Source organism: Epinephelus lanceolatus, chromosome 9 (assembly GCF_041903045.1).
Source record: "Epinephelus lanceolatus isolate andai-2023 chromosome 9, ASM4190304v1, whole genome shotgun sequence".
NCBI classification, from domain to species: Eukaryota; Metazoa; Chordata; class Actinopteri; order Perciformes; family Serranidae; genus Epinephelus; species Epinephelus lanceolatus.
The window spans coordinates 33,668,202-33,690,168 of NC_135742.1; the positions used below are offsets into that span (position 1 = coordinate 33,668,202).

General features: G+C 42.4%; 1 protein-coding gene across 2 annotated transcripts in view; it reads right to left on the reverse strand.

The window, feature by feature from the left end:
• Positions 1-1,440: 1,440 nt before the first annotated feature.
• The window catches only part of fgfr1a (fibroblast growth factor receptor 1a), a 32,747-nt gene continuing 12,220 nt past the window's right edge, over positions 1,441-21,967 (reverse strand). Inside the window, exons 3-18 of one of the 2 annotated variants that reach the window (XM_033618829.2) lie at positions 21,528-21,770; positions 21,012-21,101; positions 17,605-17,777; positions 14,771-14,894; positions 13,586-13,776; positions 12,256-12,400; positions 9,286-9,476; positions 8,282-8,427; positions 7,826-7,947; positions 7,211-7,321; positions 6,320-6,510; positions 6,003-6,125; positions 5,842-5,912; positions 5,599-5,736; positions 2,896-3,001; positions 1,441-2,799 (exon numbers count right to left, since the gene is read on the reverse strand). In XM_033618829.2, coding sequence (XP_033474720.1) covers positions 2,623-2,799; positions 2,896-3,001; positions 5,599-5,736; positions 5,842-5,912; positions 6,003-6,125; positions 6,320-6,510; positions 7,211-7,321; positions 7,826-7,947; positions 8,282-8,427; positions 9,286-9,476; positions 12,256-12,400; positions 13,586-13,776; positions 14,771-14,894; positions 17,605-17,777; positions 21,012-21,101; positions 21,528-21,770 — 2,342 coding nt within the window. In that variant the 3' untranslated portion in view covers positions 1,441-2,622. Of the gene's footprint in view, positions 2,800-2,895; positions 3,002-5,598; positions 5,737-5,841; positions 5,913-6,002; positions 6,126-6,319; positions 6,511-7,210; positions 7,322-7,825; positions 7,948-8,281; positions 8,428-9,285; positions 9,477-12,255; positions 12,401-13,166; positions 13,318-13,585; positions 13,777-14,770; positions 14,895-17,604; positions 17,778-21,011; positions 21,102-21,527; positions 21,771-21,967 lie in introns of both variants that reach the window. The other variant, XM_033618828.2, reaches the window with a different exon arrangement.

Below are 21,967 nucleotides of genomic sequence, written 5' to 3' on the forward strand. Positions count from 1 at the left end.
AATTTCACCCACTTTCACATCAAGAGCCCTGGTCCATTACAGGGCTAAGCTTTTGTTCATCAGTGTTTTCAGCCAATGCTGGAAAGAACATTTTCTAAATGTGCATCCTGCAATTAAGGGCACGACGTCTTAAAAATAAGCTGGTATAATGGGACACATGATATTAGGCTGACCGCAATTGAGCAAGGGTGTTGCTGGAGCTTAACATACCAATTACTGGGTAAAGCTTGGATGGCTGAAATTCCAGTACTCCCAAAACAATTTTCATTCCCCGATCAGTCATCAGATGGTAATTTCTCTGAGAAGACAAAAACAGGACATAGCAGTCCCTTCTTCTTTCATCTCAGTGATTAGAAACCATTTAATTAGATGCTGTCACATTCTCCCATCCTGACAATAAACACCTTCCTCCATGCATCCCCATCACAGCAAAATATATACACACTGATAAGTTCACAATTTACTGCTACTATATCAGCCGAACACTATGCTGGACAATATCTGATGACTTTGCTCTGTTGAACTCTTCCTGCGCCATCTGTCAGAAGTGATAACCCGCTCCACCTAATGGCACCTGCGCTCCTCCCTCTGCACCATTAGCAGGTTATAAAGCGAGGCCTCTCCTGTCCTCTCTATTCTTAAATAAAGCTCTTCATCATCACCTCAACCACAGCACAGATGATACTCTTTATTACCCCCCGTTTCCAGGAGTGGAGGATATTCCTCCCCAAAACAATAAGGTCATATATTTGTTTGATTCCTGGAAATGTGTGTGGAAATCTGGAGGTGGCTGTTTGCGGTGAGCCAGACGTGACCTTGTACCCTGGAAGGCCATGACATGTGTTGTTGAGCGCACAGTATGTTGGTGGTAATTTACAAATCCCAGCAGCTTGAATTCATATAACAGTTGGGATAAAAGTAGCAAGGATCTGTTGTCTATTAACGAATAAACTGCACTCCCCCTCCGCTGTAATACAGTATGCACAGAAGGCTAACTGCATTGACCCAAGCTGTAAGAGCTGGCTTTTAAAAAAGGTCGAGAGCCAGTCACGCTGTGCGGCTGATTTTAGCCTGTTGCGTGGAGACTGCAGTCCAGGTGATGCATCAGCCAATGGCAGGAAGCCAGAGCCAGACACAGACATCAAGGTTGGTGTAGTTGATGGATGGAAGTGTAGCACCAGCACTTGCCAAGCCATTCCCACACCCATAAATTACATGTTTACTGCCGTCTGTGGCTTTCTGCGCTCGCCAACATTTCTTCTCATGTCAGCAGCACATTATCATATCTAATCAGGCCCCAGCAACCCGTGTTAAATGGGTGGGAGATTGAAGTGGCCGTTGTTCCATCTCTGTAAACATGATTTACATCACAAACATGAAGTTCTCGATATTTATTGACCCGTTTATGGAGTCGAGTTCAAACTCTGAAAGCTTCGGCGGTTTGTTTTTCGATACCATTTTATTTAATGTAATCCTTTTACGATGACATACGTGTTCTGCAACCCTTCGTCAGAAGTTATATGGCAGCAAATGTAACTCCTGTTAAAGCATTTACAGTAGAAGATAAGTTCATCACATGGAAGGCATGCACAGTGGAAGTGCATGATGTTGTCTGAAGCAAATTACTCTGGATTTCAACAAGCATGGCGGACAACCAGGAATATTTACAGTTGTGACCATCCTTGCAGTAAATGAACAATCTTGAGTGAGACAAGATAAAATTTTCTACACACATACATCATACACACATGCACACTCACACACACAGACGCACACGCACAACAAATATTTTCATAAATCTATCTCTTCTGGTGGACAAAATCCCCAAACACTGAGTTACACTGTATTGCAGGTTGAGTCATGAAAAGCACTTACTGTTAAAAAATAGAAAACCTGATATATATTTTCCATCGATGATTATGCGGTAAATTTAGGGGAATCAAAGCTGTGATACAGCTAAAAAACTGGCCATGTAATCCTCAGCAATTTAAAGATCATGTAACAACTGCCCCTACAGACTATATTAAAAAAAATTAATCAAACAAAAGCATCCTTGTACAAAAGAAAATAAATCAATTATGGTAATAAAAATAAGAGTACAATGTAAATATATATTCATATTTATAATTTTCTAACTGTATTTACAAGAAGATAGTGAATGATGCAGAGGACCACGGTGCTGCATGTCCCTTGGTAGTGTAATCTCTGGATTTGGTCTGAAAAGCAGAATGTTGTCCTTTACTACTGATGGAGAGACAAAAAACAACAAAACAAACAAACAGCTGACATGATCAGTCAGTCCTTTCGATTCTCCTGACCCGTGGAATGCCCAAAGTGGAAAGAAGAGAGGGAGTCTGCTCTTTTTTTCTGTCACTGTGACAAACTGCCACTCCCGTTAATACAAAGTGCCCCATAAACATCATCGTCACCGAGAACTGGGAAACGGCTGCACTCCTCAGTCCATGTGATCCAACAAGTTCTACGAGGTGTCTCTCAAAGCTCCTTTCTCGCAGAGCACCAGTGTTTTTTTTAGCTTCATCTCTGGGAATGTGGGGAAGAGTCCAACCCCATGAGGCAGGGAGCAGAGTAAATGTCAATGTTTGTCTGAATGGAGATGAGGTATCAGCGTTTCTTAATGGCTGCCCCGTTGGAGTGGGGAGGGAACTTTGGCAGGCAGGGCTCCTCAGCTCCAGCATCGTGGGAGAAGACCGAGTCCTCGCCCGAGGAACAGGTGGAGCTGCGGGTGTCCGGGTAGCTGGGGGAATATTGGTCCAGAGGCACTGACAGCTCCAAATACTCCTGTAGGCAACAAAGGGAGGGGGGAAAAATATTCATTTCACTTTCAAAAAAAGACATTTCTGCTTCTTCTTATATGATGAGGAGAGAAGGACTGACCTGGTTAGATGTCATGGCCAGGCAGCGATCTAAGTCCTCTACCAGCTGTTTGAATGTGGGTCTCTGAGAGGGCACAGCATGCCAGCAGTCCCTCATCATCATATACCTGCAGAGATCAAGAGATTGCCTTTAACATCCTACAATCCTAAAAAAATCTAACATTCAAGGTATATTATGCAGGAGTTTTACTTTCATTAGGTATATTCTTTGCTGTGTCTACAATTTTCGTAGCTTCCTCTCACAACATGTTGCTTACAGTCCGGCACCTTGTTGCTACCTTTTTATAAAGTTCCCAGGGTCTCTGCTAGGGATGTCAGCTCAGTTCATTTTGCTTTTGATAGCCTGACACTCATTAACCAGTAACTAAGCTATAATTTTTTTAGAAAAGCAAACAAACAAGCAAACAAAAAAAAAAGATGTGAAATACAAGAGGCTGTTCCTTTCAGTTTGGTGCTCCTTTGGCTTAATGGGTTTTGGCGCTGTGTTTCAAAGTGTCATCCATTTAGAGCTTGTAAAATTTTAATGTTCTGTGATGCAAGTGTCTTGCCTTTTATTTTTGTGTTAACATGCAGAAACATAGTACCCACTACCCAACCCCCAGTCTCCACTGTTAAGCTAGCTTCGGACACTCTGCACTGTGCACCACCTGGGTTGGGTGGAAGCTAGCTTGCAATGCCGCTCATTTATGATTACCACTGGTAACACCATCCTCGTGATGGGATTGGTTGCTGGGGAAACATAGGAGCCACCCTCCTGCCTCCCCGGTGAGTAAGCAGCTTTATTTTGAGCTGCAAAACCCCTTTGGCATTGTTAATGTTAGCACCACTAGCCATGCTAATACTGCTAACAGTGCTAACAGAGCTAATGCTAAATGGCGTTACACTCACTAGAGAGACCTGTGAGGAGACCTGTGGGGTGACCAGAGACTGAGCACAATGTTTCCACAGCAACGTTGTTAGGTCAGTTACGTGTAATCATAGCCAAATGAACAGAACCAATAGCAAACTCCAACCAGATCCAGTTGGTGCACAGTGCAGTAAAATGATGAGGTGCAAAATTAACCTACAGACAGACATGCGTAACCGGTCAAAACTAGTCTCAGCAGTTAACCAATTACCAGTTAAAGCGCAACGTGATTTTATCAAGTAGGATCAACATCCCACATCGCATTCCAGGACCAACAATGCAATCAAACAATCAGTCCTCTGACATCATCAGTGTGCTGCTTCTGTGCTTATTTCAAAATTCCTTTGTGGTTCTTCAGAGCTAAGATAGTTTTCCAAATTGAGGTTAGTACAATTAAACAAAATCCTCAATAAAACGGAACAGAATCCATGTAAGCTACTACATGTTAGCGAGTTAGCTTGCTAATTAGGAAGGCTATGCTAATGAGTAAACTTGCCGATATGCCAGATTATTAGCAAATTAGCTTGTTTACTAGGTAGGCTATGCTAACAAGTACGCTTACCAATAGGCTAAATTATTGTTCAGTAACATTAAGAGTAAGGGTAATGTCATTCTCTAGTTGCAAAGACCTGTGAGGGGCACATTTGACACATTGAACAATATTGTAGCCTGTTGCCAAGCATACTTGCTAACCCTGCAGTAGCTTACATTGTATTAACTCCAATTTGGAAAACTAGCTTAGTTCTGAAGAAGCACAAAGGAATTTTGAAAGAAGCGCAGCAGTAAATTGATGATGTCAGAGGGCTGTGATCTACTGTGTGATAAGTGATAAGTGGGAGTCTACACATTGTGTTTTAGGGAAAATCTTGCATAGTATACCTTTAAAATTTAAATGTTAAATTATTGTGAGGAGTGGTCAGAAACCTGACATACAGCTGTAGCTGGAAGGTGACAGTCTAAAAGACAGTGATGAACAATATGTTCCATTTGGAGCTCACTAAACCTGTGAGCATTTCATTTTATTGGTCGTCATACAAACAATGGTCGGTTTCATTATTACGTTGCTAAGCACCTGGAATTTTTCTGATATACAACAACATGGGTAATGTAAATATTAATACCAACTGTTTGGGCCAAGCATGAGACACAGCAACGACTGGGCTTTTTACGAGCGTTGCAGATTGTTGGTCATTTTCAAAATTACTTTCTTTTTGAAATGCCATATACTTGGCTCACTCAGTGGCAGGTCAAATTGGAAAAAGATTGTTTCAATCCTGACACACATCCCCTCAAAAGTTACACTATTGATGTAGGCAACATCTGGTTCAGAGTGAGCTTCGTTGTGACCAGGCAGGCTCAAAAACAGAAAACCACAGACAAGACTTATTCAGTTCATTTGCCAGAATGAGAAAGTGGGACACATATTTGGACTCTGTCAGCAATATATTTGCAACTCTGTAACCATCACTCACTGGAAACTGATCCTCATGACTTCTCCACTGTGATTTCAACAACCAACAACGCAGCTGTGTCAGAATTACAGAGTTGTTTTGATCATGTAGTGACCACAGGCTCATTTAGCAGTGTCAAGTGTACTTAAAAACTTATTATTTCACAATAAAATATCTTTTTAAGGATAATTACAATGCATCTGATCATGCTGTGCCATTTAATATTCCCCCTATTAGCTTTACCTTACCAAATAAGGAAATGTTGGAAAAGAGATATTAAAAGCTCAAGCAGTAACAAAAGAGTCTGAGGAACATGTTTGATTTTGTTAGTGTAATGTTTCCTTACAGCTCATGAGTGCATGTTGAGGGTTTGTCCATACGGTGACCTTCCTTCAGCAGCTTGAACAGCTCTTCCACTGGGACTCCGGGATACGGAGAGCCCCCCAGGGTGAATATCTCCCAAAGCAGCACCCCAAATGACCAGCTGCAGACAGAAACAGACAGGAGCGTCTACATTTTCTGCACGACTAAGTGTTTTCTCACATTCCACTGAGAGTGAGATGGAAAAGTGAAGGCACGTGATACTCACACATCACTTTGGTGTGTGTATATCCGGTCAAACAGAGCCTCGGGAGCCATCCACTTGACTGGTAAACGACCCTACGGAAAAGATATGTATGTTATGGCTTTCTACAGTATTAAGAGTTGTTTCATGGGCCCATTGTTTAACAAATGATAACAAATACTCACATTGGTGGTCTTCTTATAGTAATCAATGTGATGGATATCTCTTGCCAAGCCGAAGTCGGCTATTTTCATCACGTTGTCCTCTGTTACCAAAACATTGCGAGCAGCAAGATCTCTGTGGATGCACTGCACAAATAAAAACAGACATTACTAAAACTGAGCCAAAGTCCTCAGAATCAGTGTTTTAAAGACAAAGCCTAAAGCATTGAGAATATTTTCTGTTCAAAGTCATATACATTTTCATAGAAAGGTGTTTCTCCACCTGATTCTGTAAATTTAATGTGGAAGGCTGAGAATGGCTTGTTATACTGTGTGGTTACCTTTTTGGAGGCCAAATACTCCATTCCTCGGGCCACTTGGTAAGCACAGGACACCAAGTCTTTGATGGACATGTTCTCCACGGGAACCTGGTCTGGGTTGTAGCAGTACTCCATGCCCGGTGGGCGCCGAGCTCGCAAGTACTCCCGCAAGTTCCCCTTGGATGCATACTCTACTATCACATAAAGAGGACCTAAAACAATTGGAAGAAAAGCAACAATAAATCACCAAGAAATGAGGCCATGTAACATTATTTTAGAATAGAGATGATAGCAGCAGTAAAGAAATGATCATACAGGGAAGCTAAGTAATCTCTCCAGTGGGAGTGGCAGTATTCACAGCACATCATAAAATATTTCAAACTGAAATCTGTGGCTGATGGTAACGCAAAAGTAAAGCCCCCAAAGTCATCAAGATCATTTGGCTTTCTACCCTTTGTGTAAGATTGAATAGTTTCAGATCCCAGAGTTCTAGGTACGTAAATGAATATAACTGCAGTTATTGGCAGATGTCATAAATGCTTTGAGATCAAAAGATTGATGCAATTTAGTTACTCAATATACAAGCCAGTGTTTAAAACAGTTAATTACGTGAACAAAGAGCTTTGTGGTTCAGAGTGGAAGCAACAGAGCTTTGAGCACTGCAGGGTCATTCAAGGTTAGTCTACTTGAGCTTTTCGTCAGGGATGATTGGAGGGAAATGGCAGCAGCCGTGGTTGATTCAAACTGCGAGCTCGGAAGCTGGTGTCAGAATCATTTACTCATGCTGTTCTACACATCTCTTAAAGTAAGGTTCATGGTTATCTGAGGGACAATGATGTGTGTGTGCGTGTGTGTGTTGGCCTGAGCAGGCCAGGGCAGGTCAGTAGCAGACCCCTGACTGTCTGGTCCTACCATCCTGTGTGCAGGCTCCCAGCAGATTAATGATGTTCTTGTGCTTCCCAATGATCTTCATCATCTCCATCTCCGAAATCAGGTCTGACAGGTCTTTCTCTGTGGCGTCAGCTGGAGGGGAAGAGAAATAAATCATATTAGGGCAATTAGTAGATGTTCTGTTAGGGGAACAGGCCCAAAAATGCCTCACAATAATCACCCTGCAAGGTATATACATCAACATTGCTGCTCTTATGGAGTTAGGCTGGAGTTTGTCTTGGTAAATGCTCCCTGGGGAAGGCACTTAAAGTAGGAGACAATAAATGCTACTTTCCCTACATCCTCACTCCTCGGTGCAGTTTAATGAACACTATTTTATATGGGATGTCAAGGGCTCTCATAAATTTTTACTCTACTCTCCCATTTGCACAGTGGCTGGGATCCAATGGCAGATGTCTCTTAGTATCCGTTCACAGTTTTGGTGTTTTTCTCGTCCCTGGAGTTTCTGTAAAATCTCCTACACTGAAGAGCCATCCACTCTGCAAATCCATGACATATTCCAGCAGATCTCATCAATTCAGTACCAATCTGTCCAAGTCTACAATATACCCACACAACTGAGAACAGCTGACTTACATTTCAACATTTTGACTGCAACTTTGGTCACACGGTTTGGCTTCTCTTTGTCGAGACCAAGCGCCTCTCCCATCACCACCTGACCGAAGCAGCCTTCACCCAGCGGCTTCCCAAGAACGAGTCTGTGAGGAGGTAAAGACACACGAGACAGTCATTAACAGTCAGTGAGGTTCAACTCCAAATCTGTATTATTTGTGTGAAGTTTGGCCCTTCATTTTTTAAGCTTTTAGATGCTCTGCTTTTGAGGTTTATTCAGTTTTACACAGACTGCTGCAGTTTCAGTGTCTTGCACAAGGGCAGCACAACATATTTTTTGAGAAGAGTGAGAAAAACTTTCCCCTTCCTCCTTGTGCAGCTGGTTCCTGTCCCAGCTGACTGTTTTAAACCAATAACTTTCCTCTCAGAAGGTCATTTTTCTAGCCTCGAGGCTGTCTGAGTGTTTAATCCACAACATACCTGTCCCGGGGAAGCTCCCAGCGGGGATCCTGGGGCAGTTCATATTCTGACACCCCTGACAACATTGGAGAACCGCTGGAAGAGAGGCGGGACGGACGAACCAGCATCACTCCAGAGTGGATGGAGGAGCTAGAGTCCACAGACACCTGAGGAAAAGAACACTGACATTACTCCCCTCATAGTGGAACAGACACCAGTAGCAAGAAATAATTTAGTCAACAGTGACCAAAAGAATATGAAAAATAGAGTAGTTTATAAATTCCACCATGTAGAAACCATCCAAACCACTCAGGTGTACCATACCCATGGAGGAGAAATACTCCTCAAATACTCATATGCCACATTTCCACAGCATGGTACAGAACAGCTCTACTCAACTCAACGAACTCTTTTTTGCTTTTCCATCAGCAAAAGTTGTGCATAGTACCTGGTACTGTTTTTTGCCACCACCTTCATTGAGGTTCCAAGTGAGCCGAGGGGATACTAGAAGCTGGAATTAAAACACTGCAGACCACTGACTGGTCAGACAGAACCGTCATTTAAACAACACAGGACATCCTGCACAAACCTGCCATTTTATATAGCCAACCTACCATCAATAGCAACTGCAATATCTTTATTCACTCCACCAAGTTTTTAAAATAAGGCATACAACTGGCAAAACTATGACATACACAGTGCTGTACAATTGAGAGAGTGCAGACGTAATGTCATGGCAATCGGCTGAGAATCCTGCCTACCAACAGTGAGTTGAGTCAAGCCATACCATGCAGTGGAAATGCAGCAATACTTACCTGATGTACAGGAACTCAAGGAGCTACAATGAACCTGAAAGCTCTTTGAATGCATGCTTTTAGGTTTCTGTTAGCATAAACAAACTCTGTAAATGTACAGATGAGCCAAAGAGTTTTAAAATTATGACTTAACAAATGGAATGTGGAAAGAGAGAGAGAGGAGATAAAGAAGGTATAAATTTTCCAAACCCCCCATCTACTTTCTGTTACCTGTCTGCGCAGTGGGATGCTTTTGGCCAGCTTGTGGACAGCCAGCTGACTATTGAAGTCACTCTTCTTTGAGGAGGTGCGAATCTTGACAATAATCGCAATGGCGATCATAACAGCGATGAAGAAGAAGCCCACACAGTAGATGACCACCTCCAGGTAGGTGTGGCTGGCTGGAGGGTAGTGTGGGACAGCTACAGAGTGGGGAGGAACGCAGGGTGATAGGGAGCAGGGAGGGGTGGTCAGCTGTCATCCATGAAACCAAACTACCACAGATCTGACTTCATATTTCCAATCACACCAAACATACTCATGCTTTCAAGTACACAGATGACACATAAAGCAAACTCACCACCCAAGCACACACACACACACACACACACACAAACACACAGCTGCACTGTCTAAAAATCAGAACCTTTGACAGAGACAGGACAAAAACTTGTAGCACAAAGATCACTTTGTTGAAGCATTGTGTTTCACACTACGTATTTTTCCTAATATGAGAAGTGGGCATAGTCTCATGAATCACTGAGAAACAATTTGGACAACCCAAGTGAATCAAATTCACTGTAACAAAAGCTAAGACATCGTTTGATCCAGTTAATCCATTTTTTCTTAACATAAACACAAATATGTTTGTTAATGGACTGTAACTGATGTATAAGAGTGTAACAGAGTGTAAAGGATCTGACTTTTATACAGCATATCAACACTTCACACACAATGTTTCAACACATCATTTCCACTTCATCAAATAGCCTAACTTATATTTCATGTCTACTTGTAGGTCTAAAAGCAGTATACCACAAAGCATGAGCTCAATATAGTAGTTTAACTGCTTGACTTGATAAATGAAATATCCAATTCTGACTCTATTTGTGATGCAATTTTAAATGAGTTGTGTGTTGGTGCTGGTAATACAATGTTTTATTTCTTTTTTCTATTAAGAAAATAACAATAATGTGTTTTATTCGGAAAAAAATGCAAGCACTTGAAAAGAAACTGTCCAATTCAGATCTTGTTTTTTTCCTCCCATTCAGTGAAATCACCAACGTTTATTCATACCAGATCTAGGGGTGTAATGGATTCCATACTCAGTGAATAAGAGCTCGGTGCATACCTTGGCTTGGGATGTGGCTTTGTGTGCAGGAGCTAGATCTCACAAATCAGTTTCAAATACTTTCCTTGTTCATACATAAGTCTACCTACAGCATTAAATCCTGTTGAGGTCATTAATGATAAAGTTAACTGTTTTGTCTTTGTTCCATTGAAGTTTATCCAAAGTCTTTTAAATAGATACAACTGCTGTCATTCCTGTCTGGTGCATTGCTTAAAACACCTCTGAATGAATGAACATCATGTCTTTTGAAGATCTTAATCTCACTTTTTTTCAATGTACAATTTTATTTATTTTAAAGATATACTATGCAGGATTTGTCGAAGAAACAATGTACAGACTCATACATGCCTTTCAATCATCACTCTGCCCTCTGCCTGTATTTTCTTATTTCTCTCTTATTTTGCTGTGTTTGTGATGTTACTGGCGGCCCCCCCAGCCAATAACAAGTCGCAGGTAAGGCGGAGACTTTACGGTAGTGATCAGGTAGTAGCAGCACGCATCCAAAAGGAAGCTACAAAAACTGCAAAGGCAACACAGAACAAACTCAAAAATAGCGAGGCGAAACACCAAACGGACAAAGCTCATTCCAAAATTAGAGTGAATCTGTGGCTGACTTTCACTTTTGCCTGTGAGCACTAAAGAAGAGGATGGAGATCGACGTGAGTTGGCCAACTTTCTATTAGACAGGTAGGTACCGGCCGTTATCTTAGCTATCTTGCTAAAGTATCAGTTTTTCCATGACAACAAATGTAACGTTCCTACAACACTACAGTAACTTGCAGTGTATGTACAACCAATTTAGGTGGGGCCAAGTTTGAATGTTGTGTTTACAAATAGTAAGTATCATTTCCCACATAGTATATCTTTGACAACATCTTTACTTACTTAGCCAGGAATAGATGTAAATTCTAGATTTATTCTACCTGTTGCTTTTTCAGAGCTTTTGAATTTAAATCTCAGATACACATTTGCAATCATAATACATCTCCAACCACAGGAAATGTTTCCACTGAAAAATACAAGATATAGGATTGTGTTGCTTTTTGTCAGTGGGACATTACCCTATGCGACTAAGTTGTGCTGAGAGCATGACATAACTACACAATACATCCCAAACCAGGGGTGCCATACCGACTGAAGTGTACCGTTACACCCCTAACCAACACCAGCAACACAAGTGAGCTGCACTTGTGTGAAGAGGCTGACTGACAAGCAGCTTGATAATTGGACAAATGCCCATTCCAACCCTCAGGAATGAGACACATCCACTACAGCGAGCCAATTATCAAAGCCAGCTGCTGTGCTCACAGCAGGAAATGACATCAGGAATACATGTCATTTGTAGCGCTTGTCAGAGAAAATCAGCTTTACACCAAATCAAATGCAAACACCAGTTAAAGAGCAGAACGGTAGAGACAGTTCAAAGTGAAATCTGATCAAAGCTGCCAAACAACCCCTCTAGAAAATGTGAAGTTCTACCTGGCAGAGACCATTAAGTATACTTCTAGTTGGTCTTCTTTTTTAAAATGCTACTGGCCCGTTTCTATATGTTGATTTCTTTTTCACGGTAAAACAAGTAGCAGTTGTTTGGCATTCGCAGATTTCATTTAAGAAACTGAGCATGGCACATGCTCTCCCATCTAGAGAGTTTAGATGGAGCAGGAGCCATGCTGAGGACAGAGAAAGGAGGAGTTTTAGTACTTGTAACTCGCCCTGGCTTCCTCTCACATTTTTCTACAGAACTAGAGTCACACAAGACCCTTTTCTGGCAAATGTGAGGGTGGATAGCCAGGCTGGAGTTGGAAATAGGAAAAAATGGAAATACAGGAGAGAGACAGAACCACTGATACCTTCAAAAACGGTCAACCATGCAGAGTGATGAGAGAACCCGATAGAATTGCCCGCCAAGCAGGTGTACTCCCCAGCGTCATCAAAAGACACATTTCTCAGTTGGAGGACTTCCATTTCCTTGTCCGTGGTGTTAAGGCCAGCGGTCTAGAAAATAACAAAGGAAGCAGACCCAACAAGAGGCCCAAGAGGGGAAAGGGAACCATGAGTAAAGGATTCTGAAAGAGAAAAGGGATGGAGGAGCGTTCTCCCCCTCGATCCAACACCATCTGCCCAAAAAGTACCACCAAGAGCCCCCGAAGAGGACTCCAGTATCTGTTAGTGGAGGAGCTGGTTAGGTTGACTCTGAGCTGCTGAACCCCACAATGGGCCACCCCATCACCACGTCAAATACCTCAGCCTCATCTCCACATGCAAGAGATGGGCAACATGGAAAACTCCACAGCAGAACAGGGCACACTCAGACTCACACTTCTGCTAACTATGTGAGCATGAGACAAACAACAGGAGGTCTGTGAAACATAGGTGAGCAGAGGAGGACAGCTGGAAAAAAACAAAGGGGAGAGAGAGCCCATGAGCCGTACACGGAGGACTTTGAAGGGCAAGGGAGCGAGAGTAATAGAAGAAGATGGCAAGAGAGGCCCTTATTAGGAGGGCACAGCACAGGCATGGGGCAGGAATGAGAACGGGTCCAACATAAACCTGAGACTAAACACTTTCAACTGTTCTGCTGGGAATTTTCCATAGCGTCATTTACAGTCAGGAGCACTGAGGCAGGAGAGAGGGAGGGAGAGACGGAGGGAGGGAGGAGAGAAACAGCTGAGGTTGTCTCGAGTTATACGGCCCTAGTTTTTCCAGGTGGTCCTAGAAGCGCCTCCACTGTGTCGTCCCTGTACTGCTGCGTGGTGGTTACCTGTGGGCTCATATCTGGTGACAGTCAGCCAGGCCGACTGATTGGCCTCTCCTATATAATTGGACACTTTACATATATACTCTCCGCTCTCCTCCTCAGTCACATTGTAGAGGGTCAGCACCTGAGCATCCGAGCTATTGACCCCAGAATGCTGGAAATAAAGACATGTCATGTGCAGCACAGACAAAAAGTAGCAGACACAAAATCAAATTTAGGTACAGCTGTTTTGGATTTGTTTAGGTTATGTTCACGTTAGCCAGATAAAATTCATAAACTGCAAAGGATGCATACTTTTACAGACAGTACCAGTATCTAAGAAGATAATATCTAACATAAATTCCTTCATTTTCATATTTAGCGTTAGAAAAACATAGTTTAACTGGCTTGTTGCTGCAGGATTGGTCAGAGAGAGCTCCTACCTTGAGTACACGGACATACGGTAAACCATCAGGACCAACTCGACTCCCGTTGAGCTCAATGTGCTTCAGCCACTGGATATGAGGCTGAGGGTCGCTGAACACCTTGCACTCAAATTCCACGTCGCTTCCCACCACTGCGGTGCGATTAGCTGGAAGGCCAGCCTGCAAGATTGGCCTGTGGGGAGAGCGCTCTGCAACACAAGCGAAACACACACAGACGTTAGTTTTGAAGAAGTTTGGTGAGCAGTGAAGCAACCAGGCATTGTTAAAGACAAACACATGCAATAATTCAAAAGTACACACGGCTGACTGATTTTCAGACACAAGCCAAATAAAACCTCGGTCACGTCAAGGCTTTGTTACTGGAAATGGCCAGGGCAGTTGGCAAACAAGGTCGACTGTATAATTTGATCTGATAGTGTGTAAATTACAGACTATAAATTGTTACATGGAGAATGGAAGCAGCTATTTCCTCAGCTGTGTGCTGCTTGTGTAATTATTACGAGCTGGCCACAATAAGTGGGCAAGCAAGTATCTGATCTGGAGCCGTTACTGAGAAATGAAATGTTCTTACGGCTGCATTTTGTAAGTAATAACTCTCCAAAGTAAACTAACAAGCCAAGAATCTGGCACAGTGTCAACTGTCCAGTCTTTTCTGACCAAGACATTCCAGGGCACTTAAAAAACACTTGTGACAAAACTCTCCCTTCACTGAAGCGATACCACTGCTCACCAGGGTCTAGACCTCAACTGAGGTCAGGCGAAGCCCAGGGGACAACAGTGACGGAGGAAGTGGGACTGTGATTTATAGAAGCAGTGGTGTAAGAGCGAGTCACAGGGCAGGTCCCGGAGGAGTAATCACTTTTCTCCTCAACATGGATCCATCACAAGTAAACAGGCTTTATTTATCAAATGGCTGACAAAATGACCCAGTTCACCCTACACAAAGGCCCCAACGTCCCTGTGCTTTTGTGTTAATGATCACATTTGATTGGTTTATCAGGTGCAGTGGTGTGAGATATTTGTGAAATTGATCCAACATGACTTAAGAGACTCATGTATATATATATATATATATATATATATATATATATATATATATATATATATATATATATATATATATATATATATATATATATGAAATGTGATTAAACTATCAACACGAACACAGTAAACACTTACCGACTACATCGAGCTGGTAGGTGTGATTGATGCTGCCATACTGGTTTTCTACCACGCAGGTATAGTTTCCCTTGTCAGAGGGTACTACAGATTCCATGATGATGGTCCAAACATGGTCACGGACCTCAACATTTGGGGGAAAAAACAAAGTTATAGTGGGTGGCATATACAACAGAGCTTGATCATTAAAAATAAAAACCAAACAATCCAAATAAAACACTCATGGTGAAATATGTAGTATTTGTTAAGCTCAGTTTAGATCAAAGACTCGAAACAAGATGATACCATTTTAGAATGTTGCAGCGGTGTGAACTGGCCCATCTAAGCTTGAATCAAGCCAGCTGATGGTGTCACCTGTTACCCAGCTTATCAAGTCACCAGTGACTGGTTGGCGTAAAGCGCATCACCTAATTCGACAGCCAATCAATGTATAGCAAAGTCAGCTGGTCAAGTCAGTTACAAACTGCCAGCAGACAGCGTGTTCGCTTGCTGTGTTATTCTGTGAAAATGGCCCTTTGTTGCCACCTAGTCCCAGTCTGTCTTATTATTCATCATTCATGCATCCCTTCAGCTGTTGACATGTATGTTGGTTTCTGTCCTTACAATGTGTTGGTGTCGGATGGTGGGTCACTGCTGCTGGCTGTGCATGTCACAGACACACACACGTACTCAAAAGCAAACTTACCATCATCACTTCTACCTGAAAAGCTGGAATTTAGAATGGAAATACAGAGAGTCGCTGCTATGGAGACCATGCACTGTCTCATCTAGCCACTGGGTGTAAACTGGAGTGTTTTCAGAGCTTTGCAGGTGCACTGCAAGTGGTTGCAAGTTTCAACTCGTCTCATAGCTCTTCTTCGGTCTGAACAGGGCTTTAAGCTAATGGCCCAGCTAAATGGCTATGAATTTCTTTACGTACAAAAAATATCTCACTGCTGGTCACTGTAGTTCCTGTCCAAGGCACAAATGGTAAGAATAAGCACTTAGTAGCTCTTAATAATTGTGCCACTAGTTCTTAAATTAACAGCTAAAAAGTTTTCCATCAAATTTAACTAACAAAGATGAGGCCAGTGGTGACCTAATCATGGTAACAGAGATGGAGCTTGACTATAATTCTGTGTTTAGCAGCAAAACCTTGACAGAACTCTTGAACATTTCTCCATCTGCTTTCTCCCAATATGAATTGCCATAAATCATTTTCTTTTTAATTTCAAAGCCATGGCTAACAAGGTCAATGATGTGCAATGTGATGATAACAAGATAATACACTACTCCCTCTTCCTGTGACACCACCCAATGTTATAAACACCGGATCTTTATCCTACCTAACAAAGAGCAAAGGAAAATGGGTTCATGTTTTATATACATCTGCCTCAACCTGTCTTATTAGCGCTAACTGATGTCTGGCTCTTTTTTGTCCAAGACATGTTATAGTTTTTCTTCCATAAATCTGCCGAGACCGGCAGTGTGTGATTAACCAACGGACCTCTAAGGCAATGGCAACATCAAACATCCATATACACAGACTGAGCCATACGGTTTCCCTCATTTAGCTAAAAACGTGATGAGGGAGTCCAGCTGCCTGCTGCCAGATGTGTTGTGCTTGGCTTCATATACATGTGGTCTACATTATTCCCTCCCTCCTGCACGTCTCCATGCAGACGATATGAACAATAGAAGCCTGGCCATAAAAGCAAGAGTGTGGGAGGGATGAGAGACGTCCCCGACCGCTGATGCAGACCTTTGCACCTTGACTGAAAAAACAGCAGCCAGATGGTTAAGTGTGCAGCTCGGCTGGGTGGGGGTCTTGGAGGGGGGGGGCAAAGGGAGCTGGCAGCTGAGAGGAAACTCCTAAATGTGTCCCAGCTGGGGAGGGAGATGGGCTGGGGAAGCAAGAGACAAGGCTGGACTGGCCTACACCTTGATGGGAAGAGCAGATGCAAGGAGGGAGGAGGGTTGTTTCTTACTCTGTGAACATGCACTTACATCCCAAACCTGTGAGCCAACTGCCACTGAATGTAACTATTCACAGACAAGTCAATGTAAAGGTACATAAAGCACAATATTTACAGCCATCTAATACATAATAACTACGTTATATGTTGGTTGATTAGGTTGTGGATTAACACAATGACACATGGAAAAAAATAGATGGCATTAAAGCCAGAGCAAATCTCAAAAACAGATAAATTATGGTCTCTAAGGGGTCAGGATGCCATTTACAGTAGATCTGGCCCACACCCTCACCTGCCACACCTCGGTTAAGTAAATCCAAACGCTGGAGTAAACCGTCGAATCAGCTATTATAACCTTGCAGTTTATCAGCAGTTAGCGTCACATTTAAATACAGCTTGCCCGGAATGGGAAGATGTTGACAAAAGGCGTTATCACAGCACACATCATATATCAAAGATACAGTAAGTATCATGATAGATTTACTGCTGCCTAGATGTAATTACAGAAATGACCATGCACTGATACCCATAATGAGGACATTATGGATATCCACCCGTTCATCCAAACGGGTGGCTAGGGTTGCCCACCTGGAGGTATTATTGATATGGCACAACGTTCCTTTTTGTGGCATAGGGTTTCATCTTGCATTGTTTCTCAGGTCAAATGTGAAACTTGCCTTTGCTTTTCACTCGCAGGAAGTGTTTCTTACTCCAGGGGAGGGGGTGGTGATCTAATGTGGAGATGAGATCACCGACACATCTCCACTTGTAGTGAATGAGCTTGGAGTTATTCAATAAGAAATGCTATAGTGTAGTGTAGCGTCACTAAGAAGAAGCTGAGGGGGACTAATTTACCCAAAATATTTTTTAATTGTTTACCTTGAAGCCTCCAATGCGATGGTCTCTCTTGAACTCCTTGCCGTTCTTGTACCATTTCAGAGTTGGAGTTGGGTTGCCACTGGCCTGGCATCGAAACTTCACTGTCTTACTGGCTGGAACAGCGTGAAGCTTTTTCTCCATTTTTTCTGGATGAGCCCATTGTGGAGCCATTGCTAAAATGGACAGAAAAAAGCAGATGAGTGACAAATTTTATGTTTGATATAGATGCTAAAACTTCATGTACATTTTCTAAAACTTAAACTCTTAAACTCTATAACAAATAAAACTAAAGCCCAAAACTTATTTCAAGTGCCCTAAACTCAAGCTCCTTTTTATAGAAGACATTACATAACAGCCCCTCTGAGAATCACCACCTTATCTTGGTGGAGGGGTATGCGTGTCCCAGTGACCCTGTGAGCGGTGCTGTTTGGGGAAATAGCTCCTAGAAGGCTCTCCCAAAGCAAATTGGTCCCATAGGAGGGACCAGACCAAGAGTGGCTCACAGACCCAAGATGAATCTACCAAGAAGCATCTGATGCACTTCGCCCAGAACAGGCAATTTGGGACCCCCTCCTGGAGCCAGAGCCTGGTTGAACACAGCCCAAAAAAATCTACCTAGACCTATCATTCTGTGGACCCACTACTTGAAGGTATCCCAGGCATCACTTAGTGGCAGGGGTCTGGCAGGGGAGGGACCAGTGCTAGTGTGGGAGGTGGACTGGTACCATCTAGGGATAACTGGCCTAAGGCTAGGGCTGGGCAATATGGAGAGAATTAAGTATCACATTATTTTATAACCAAATACCTTGATAACGATATTGCAACGATATGGTAGGATATGGTAGGGCTGACTTTTGGTGCTTTCACAAAATATTTAAAAATTAGATTTTTCATAAGTAATCATCAGTAATGTGTATATAATGACTAGTGGGGTAATAATAGCACAGCTACAACAGTCTGGTAATTTTAGAAAATTACATCACTTTATGCAGCCAAGACAACATTAACGATATAATATCCAAAATCTAAGATGATATCTTGTCTTATATCATGACATTAATAAAATTTGATTTATTGTCCAGCCCCCTGCCGGGCCAACCTCTTCGCATAGCACTGTACAAAAGAAATGGATGTAGCCACTGTGACATCACCTATTGGTTTGTAGACTACAGTTTTGAGACCCTGAGTTTGCATTTTGACCGACACCATATTGTTTTATTTTGAGCCAGAAGTGACCATATTTGGATAAGTTAAACTTAAACTTAACTTAAACTTATAAGAGGGTGGCGCTGTGGAGGAGCGAGTAGTGCATCTGACTGAGAACCAACTGACACCATCATGGTAGAGACTTGTGGATCAGAGGGTAGCCAAACCCTACAGTGCACCCTGCTTTATTGTCTATTTTACCCTAGATAGGACCCTAACTTACAAAATGAAACTCATGCTGTATTGAAGAAGACTTGAAACTCGTAACTGAAACCATAAACTCATTGGGAAAATATTTACTGAAGTAATAAATCAAGTGGGAAGTAGGGTCATTTTTGCATAGACTTCTTTTGCCATCAGTGGAGTCGCCCCCTGCCAGCCATTACAAGAAATGCAGACTTAAGGTATTTCCTCATCAGCTTCACTTTTCAGACCCAGAGACTATGTTTACTTTTGTCTATGATCTAGAACCCAACTCCTGAAGAGGGGCTCGACTCGCTCCATCGCTGGAGTTGCCCTAGGTAAGAGGAGCTGGATGGGTACGGGAGTTCATACAAGCCCAGCTAAGAACCACTGACTTTGTGGTCATATCATCAGCCTGCCTTGGACACTTGGCTAGTGACTGAAGGAATGAAACTGCAGATGTGGCCAAAATGGGTTTCAAACTTAGGGTGGCTAGGCTTCTCCTTTGAGATAGGGTAAGGGGTAAGGAGCAATGAGCAATGTCTGGACTACCTTGCTTACACGCAATTTATGGTTCTGCGTTGAACTGACGCGTAGGTTACAAATGTACGTAACCTACAACGTAGCCTGAAGTGCACCTCCCCAGAATTGTAACTACACGTTGCAGTGACGCAGACCTCCGGTCTGTCGCTGTATACACACACTATTTCCCTGACAGTAAAGCCTCTACTAAAATAGCATTTCAAGGCTTGTGTGTGACTTATCCCTCAGGGATTTATACTTCGGGATTTAACCAGGTTTCATATGAGAAGAGGGAAAGATCGCCAGCAGCTAGGCTAATCAATACAACGCAAAATGCCATAGGCTTGTGCTAATAGCATGTTGTATTTGTTTAAAAAAACGTGTGTAGTACAGGACAGTTGTTTTGTCTGTGAACCTTGTAAGTTGTTCTGGAGCCAAACTTTGTGCCGTTACCTTTGTTAAATGTTGCTGTTGTCCCTGGTTTTATATGAGAAGAAGAAAAGATTGCTAGCTGCTAGGCTAATTTATACAATGTAAAATGCCATAGGCTTGCGCTAATAACGTTAGCATGTTGTATTTGTGGGGAAAATGTGTCAAGATTAACACAAGTGTTTGTCTGTGAATGCTGCGAGTTGTAGTGAAGCCAATTTGTGTACTTGTGTTTGAAATCATCTCTATTAGGCCATGTTCAATGTGTGTTTTGGGTGTGTTTTGAATCAACTAAACTTAATAGCACTTCACAGAAACCTCTGCCACCGACTAGTGTTTTGGAGGTGTAACTGTAGAGTGACACAGACACACCACCGCAGAAGTAAAAAATGCTCACAACAGCATAGGCGATGTGCGTAGGCTACGTGCGTAGGGTCACACATGACCCTTGTTTAAGCAGCAGAAAATGGCTGGCTGGATGGATTACATAATGTATGCTCTCCCAAAAACAAGGTCTCTAAATTATAGTCACAGAGCTTGGCAGTGCTGGATGGGTAAGGACCTTAAGTTTTTTCTTTAATAAAAGGAAAATCACTTTTTTTATCGTGTTGCTTCAAAACTGCCTCAGTTAAGTCAAGTCATGTTGTGTACTTTTCAGGGAGAAATAAAGCTCTGGGAGTCAGAGTACAGGCTCAAGGTCAGCATGCTTGGCAGTTACTGGATTATTTGTGGGCACAGTGGGCAATAGAAGCCAGATGATGAAGCCTGAGTGTCTTAATTACTCTATAGACAAATTGAAAGACATCTAACGTTAACCACAGTTAGTCACCGCAGGGACATTCTTCATGTAAAAGCTGTCACTGAGGTGGTGAAAACCCTCTGATTCAGAGTGAAATCACTCACCCAAGTGTGACCCACATACACACGGCAGACCCATAATTGAATCATAAAGCTTTCAAATCACTGGCCATTCATGACAATTACTCATAGCCCTGTGACTCTGGGCGAGCGGGTAATGACCATTTGTTACAGTAGCATTAGTAACTGAAAGGGATCAGCACACTTACGCAGCAGTTTTTGACTGCCCAACAGTTTGGCTTCCTCTGACGACGACTCCTCATCCTCATCATCATCCTCAGAGGAGGCCAGAGTATCAACTAATGAAACAGAAAGAACAGAATGGAAAATTGTGAAGCCAAAGACAAATCCATTTATGCTGATATACACAGTATTTTGACAGTTGTACAAAATGTAGGAAAGAAATTAAAAACAGCACATCTTTTCATTTTCTTCAAGTGTGGGCACAATCTTTGAGAATGTACAGACACAATGAAGACAAAGTCCAGTACATGCAGTATGTACATTAATTGATGAACAGACTGTAGTACTGGATACACATTTCCATGCCTCTCCTCCAGCAACTTTGTTTTTGTGACAGAAACATTTTGATGCCATTTCATGACCACTGTCTCAAATATTTACTTTTACAGTCAAAGAATGCAGCTATTCAGTGGCAAAAAAACCCCAAAGAATAAAACCACTAAGGCTGCTCTAATTCATCTGCACGGTTTCTGTAAGTTTACCTGTGACATTGAAGTAATCGCTGTGGTTGCCAAAGGTGGTGCACGCGTACAGACCAGAGTCTGTCAGCTCCACAGTCTCGATCTCCAGCTGGCCGTTGCGGATGTGTGTGTGTTCTCCATCCACCACTGCCACATGGTCTTTGGTCCAGTTAACAGCATGGAGGGAGTCTTTTGCAGAGCAACTCAGATCCAGACGATCCCCAAGATAGAGTGTGAACAGCTCTGCTTGCGTTTCTACAGAAACTAACAAGGAAAAGTGGGTTACTTAACACTTTATTTAGCTTTAGGTAATTATAAACACAATAATGGCTTCATAAGCTCACAGAAAAGCTTATATTTATGGCACAAACTAACTATAAGATAATTATGTCATTCCCGATAGGATAACCAGTTGACTGAATAAATAGTAGCTGACAAGGTACAGAGTGTCTAAAATATTC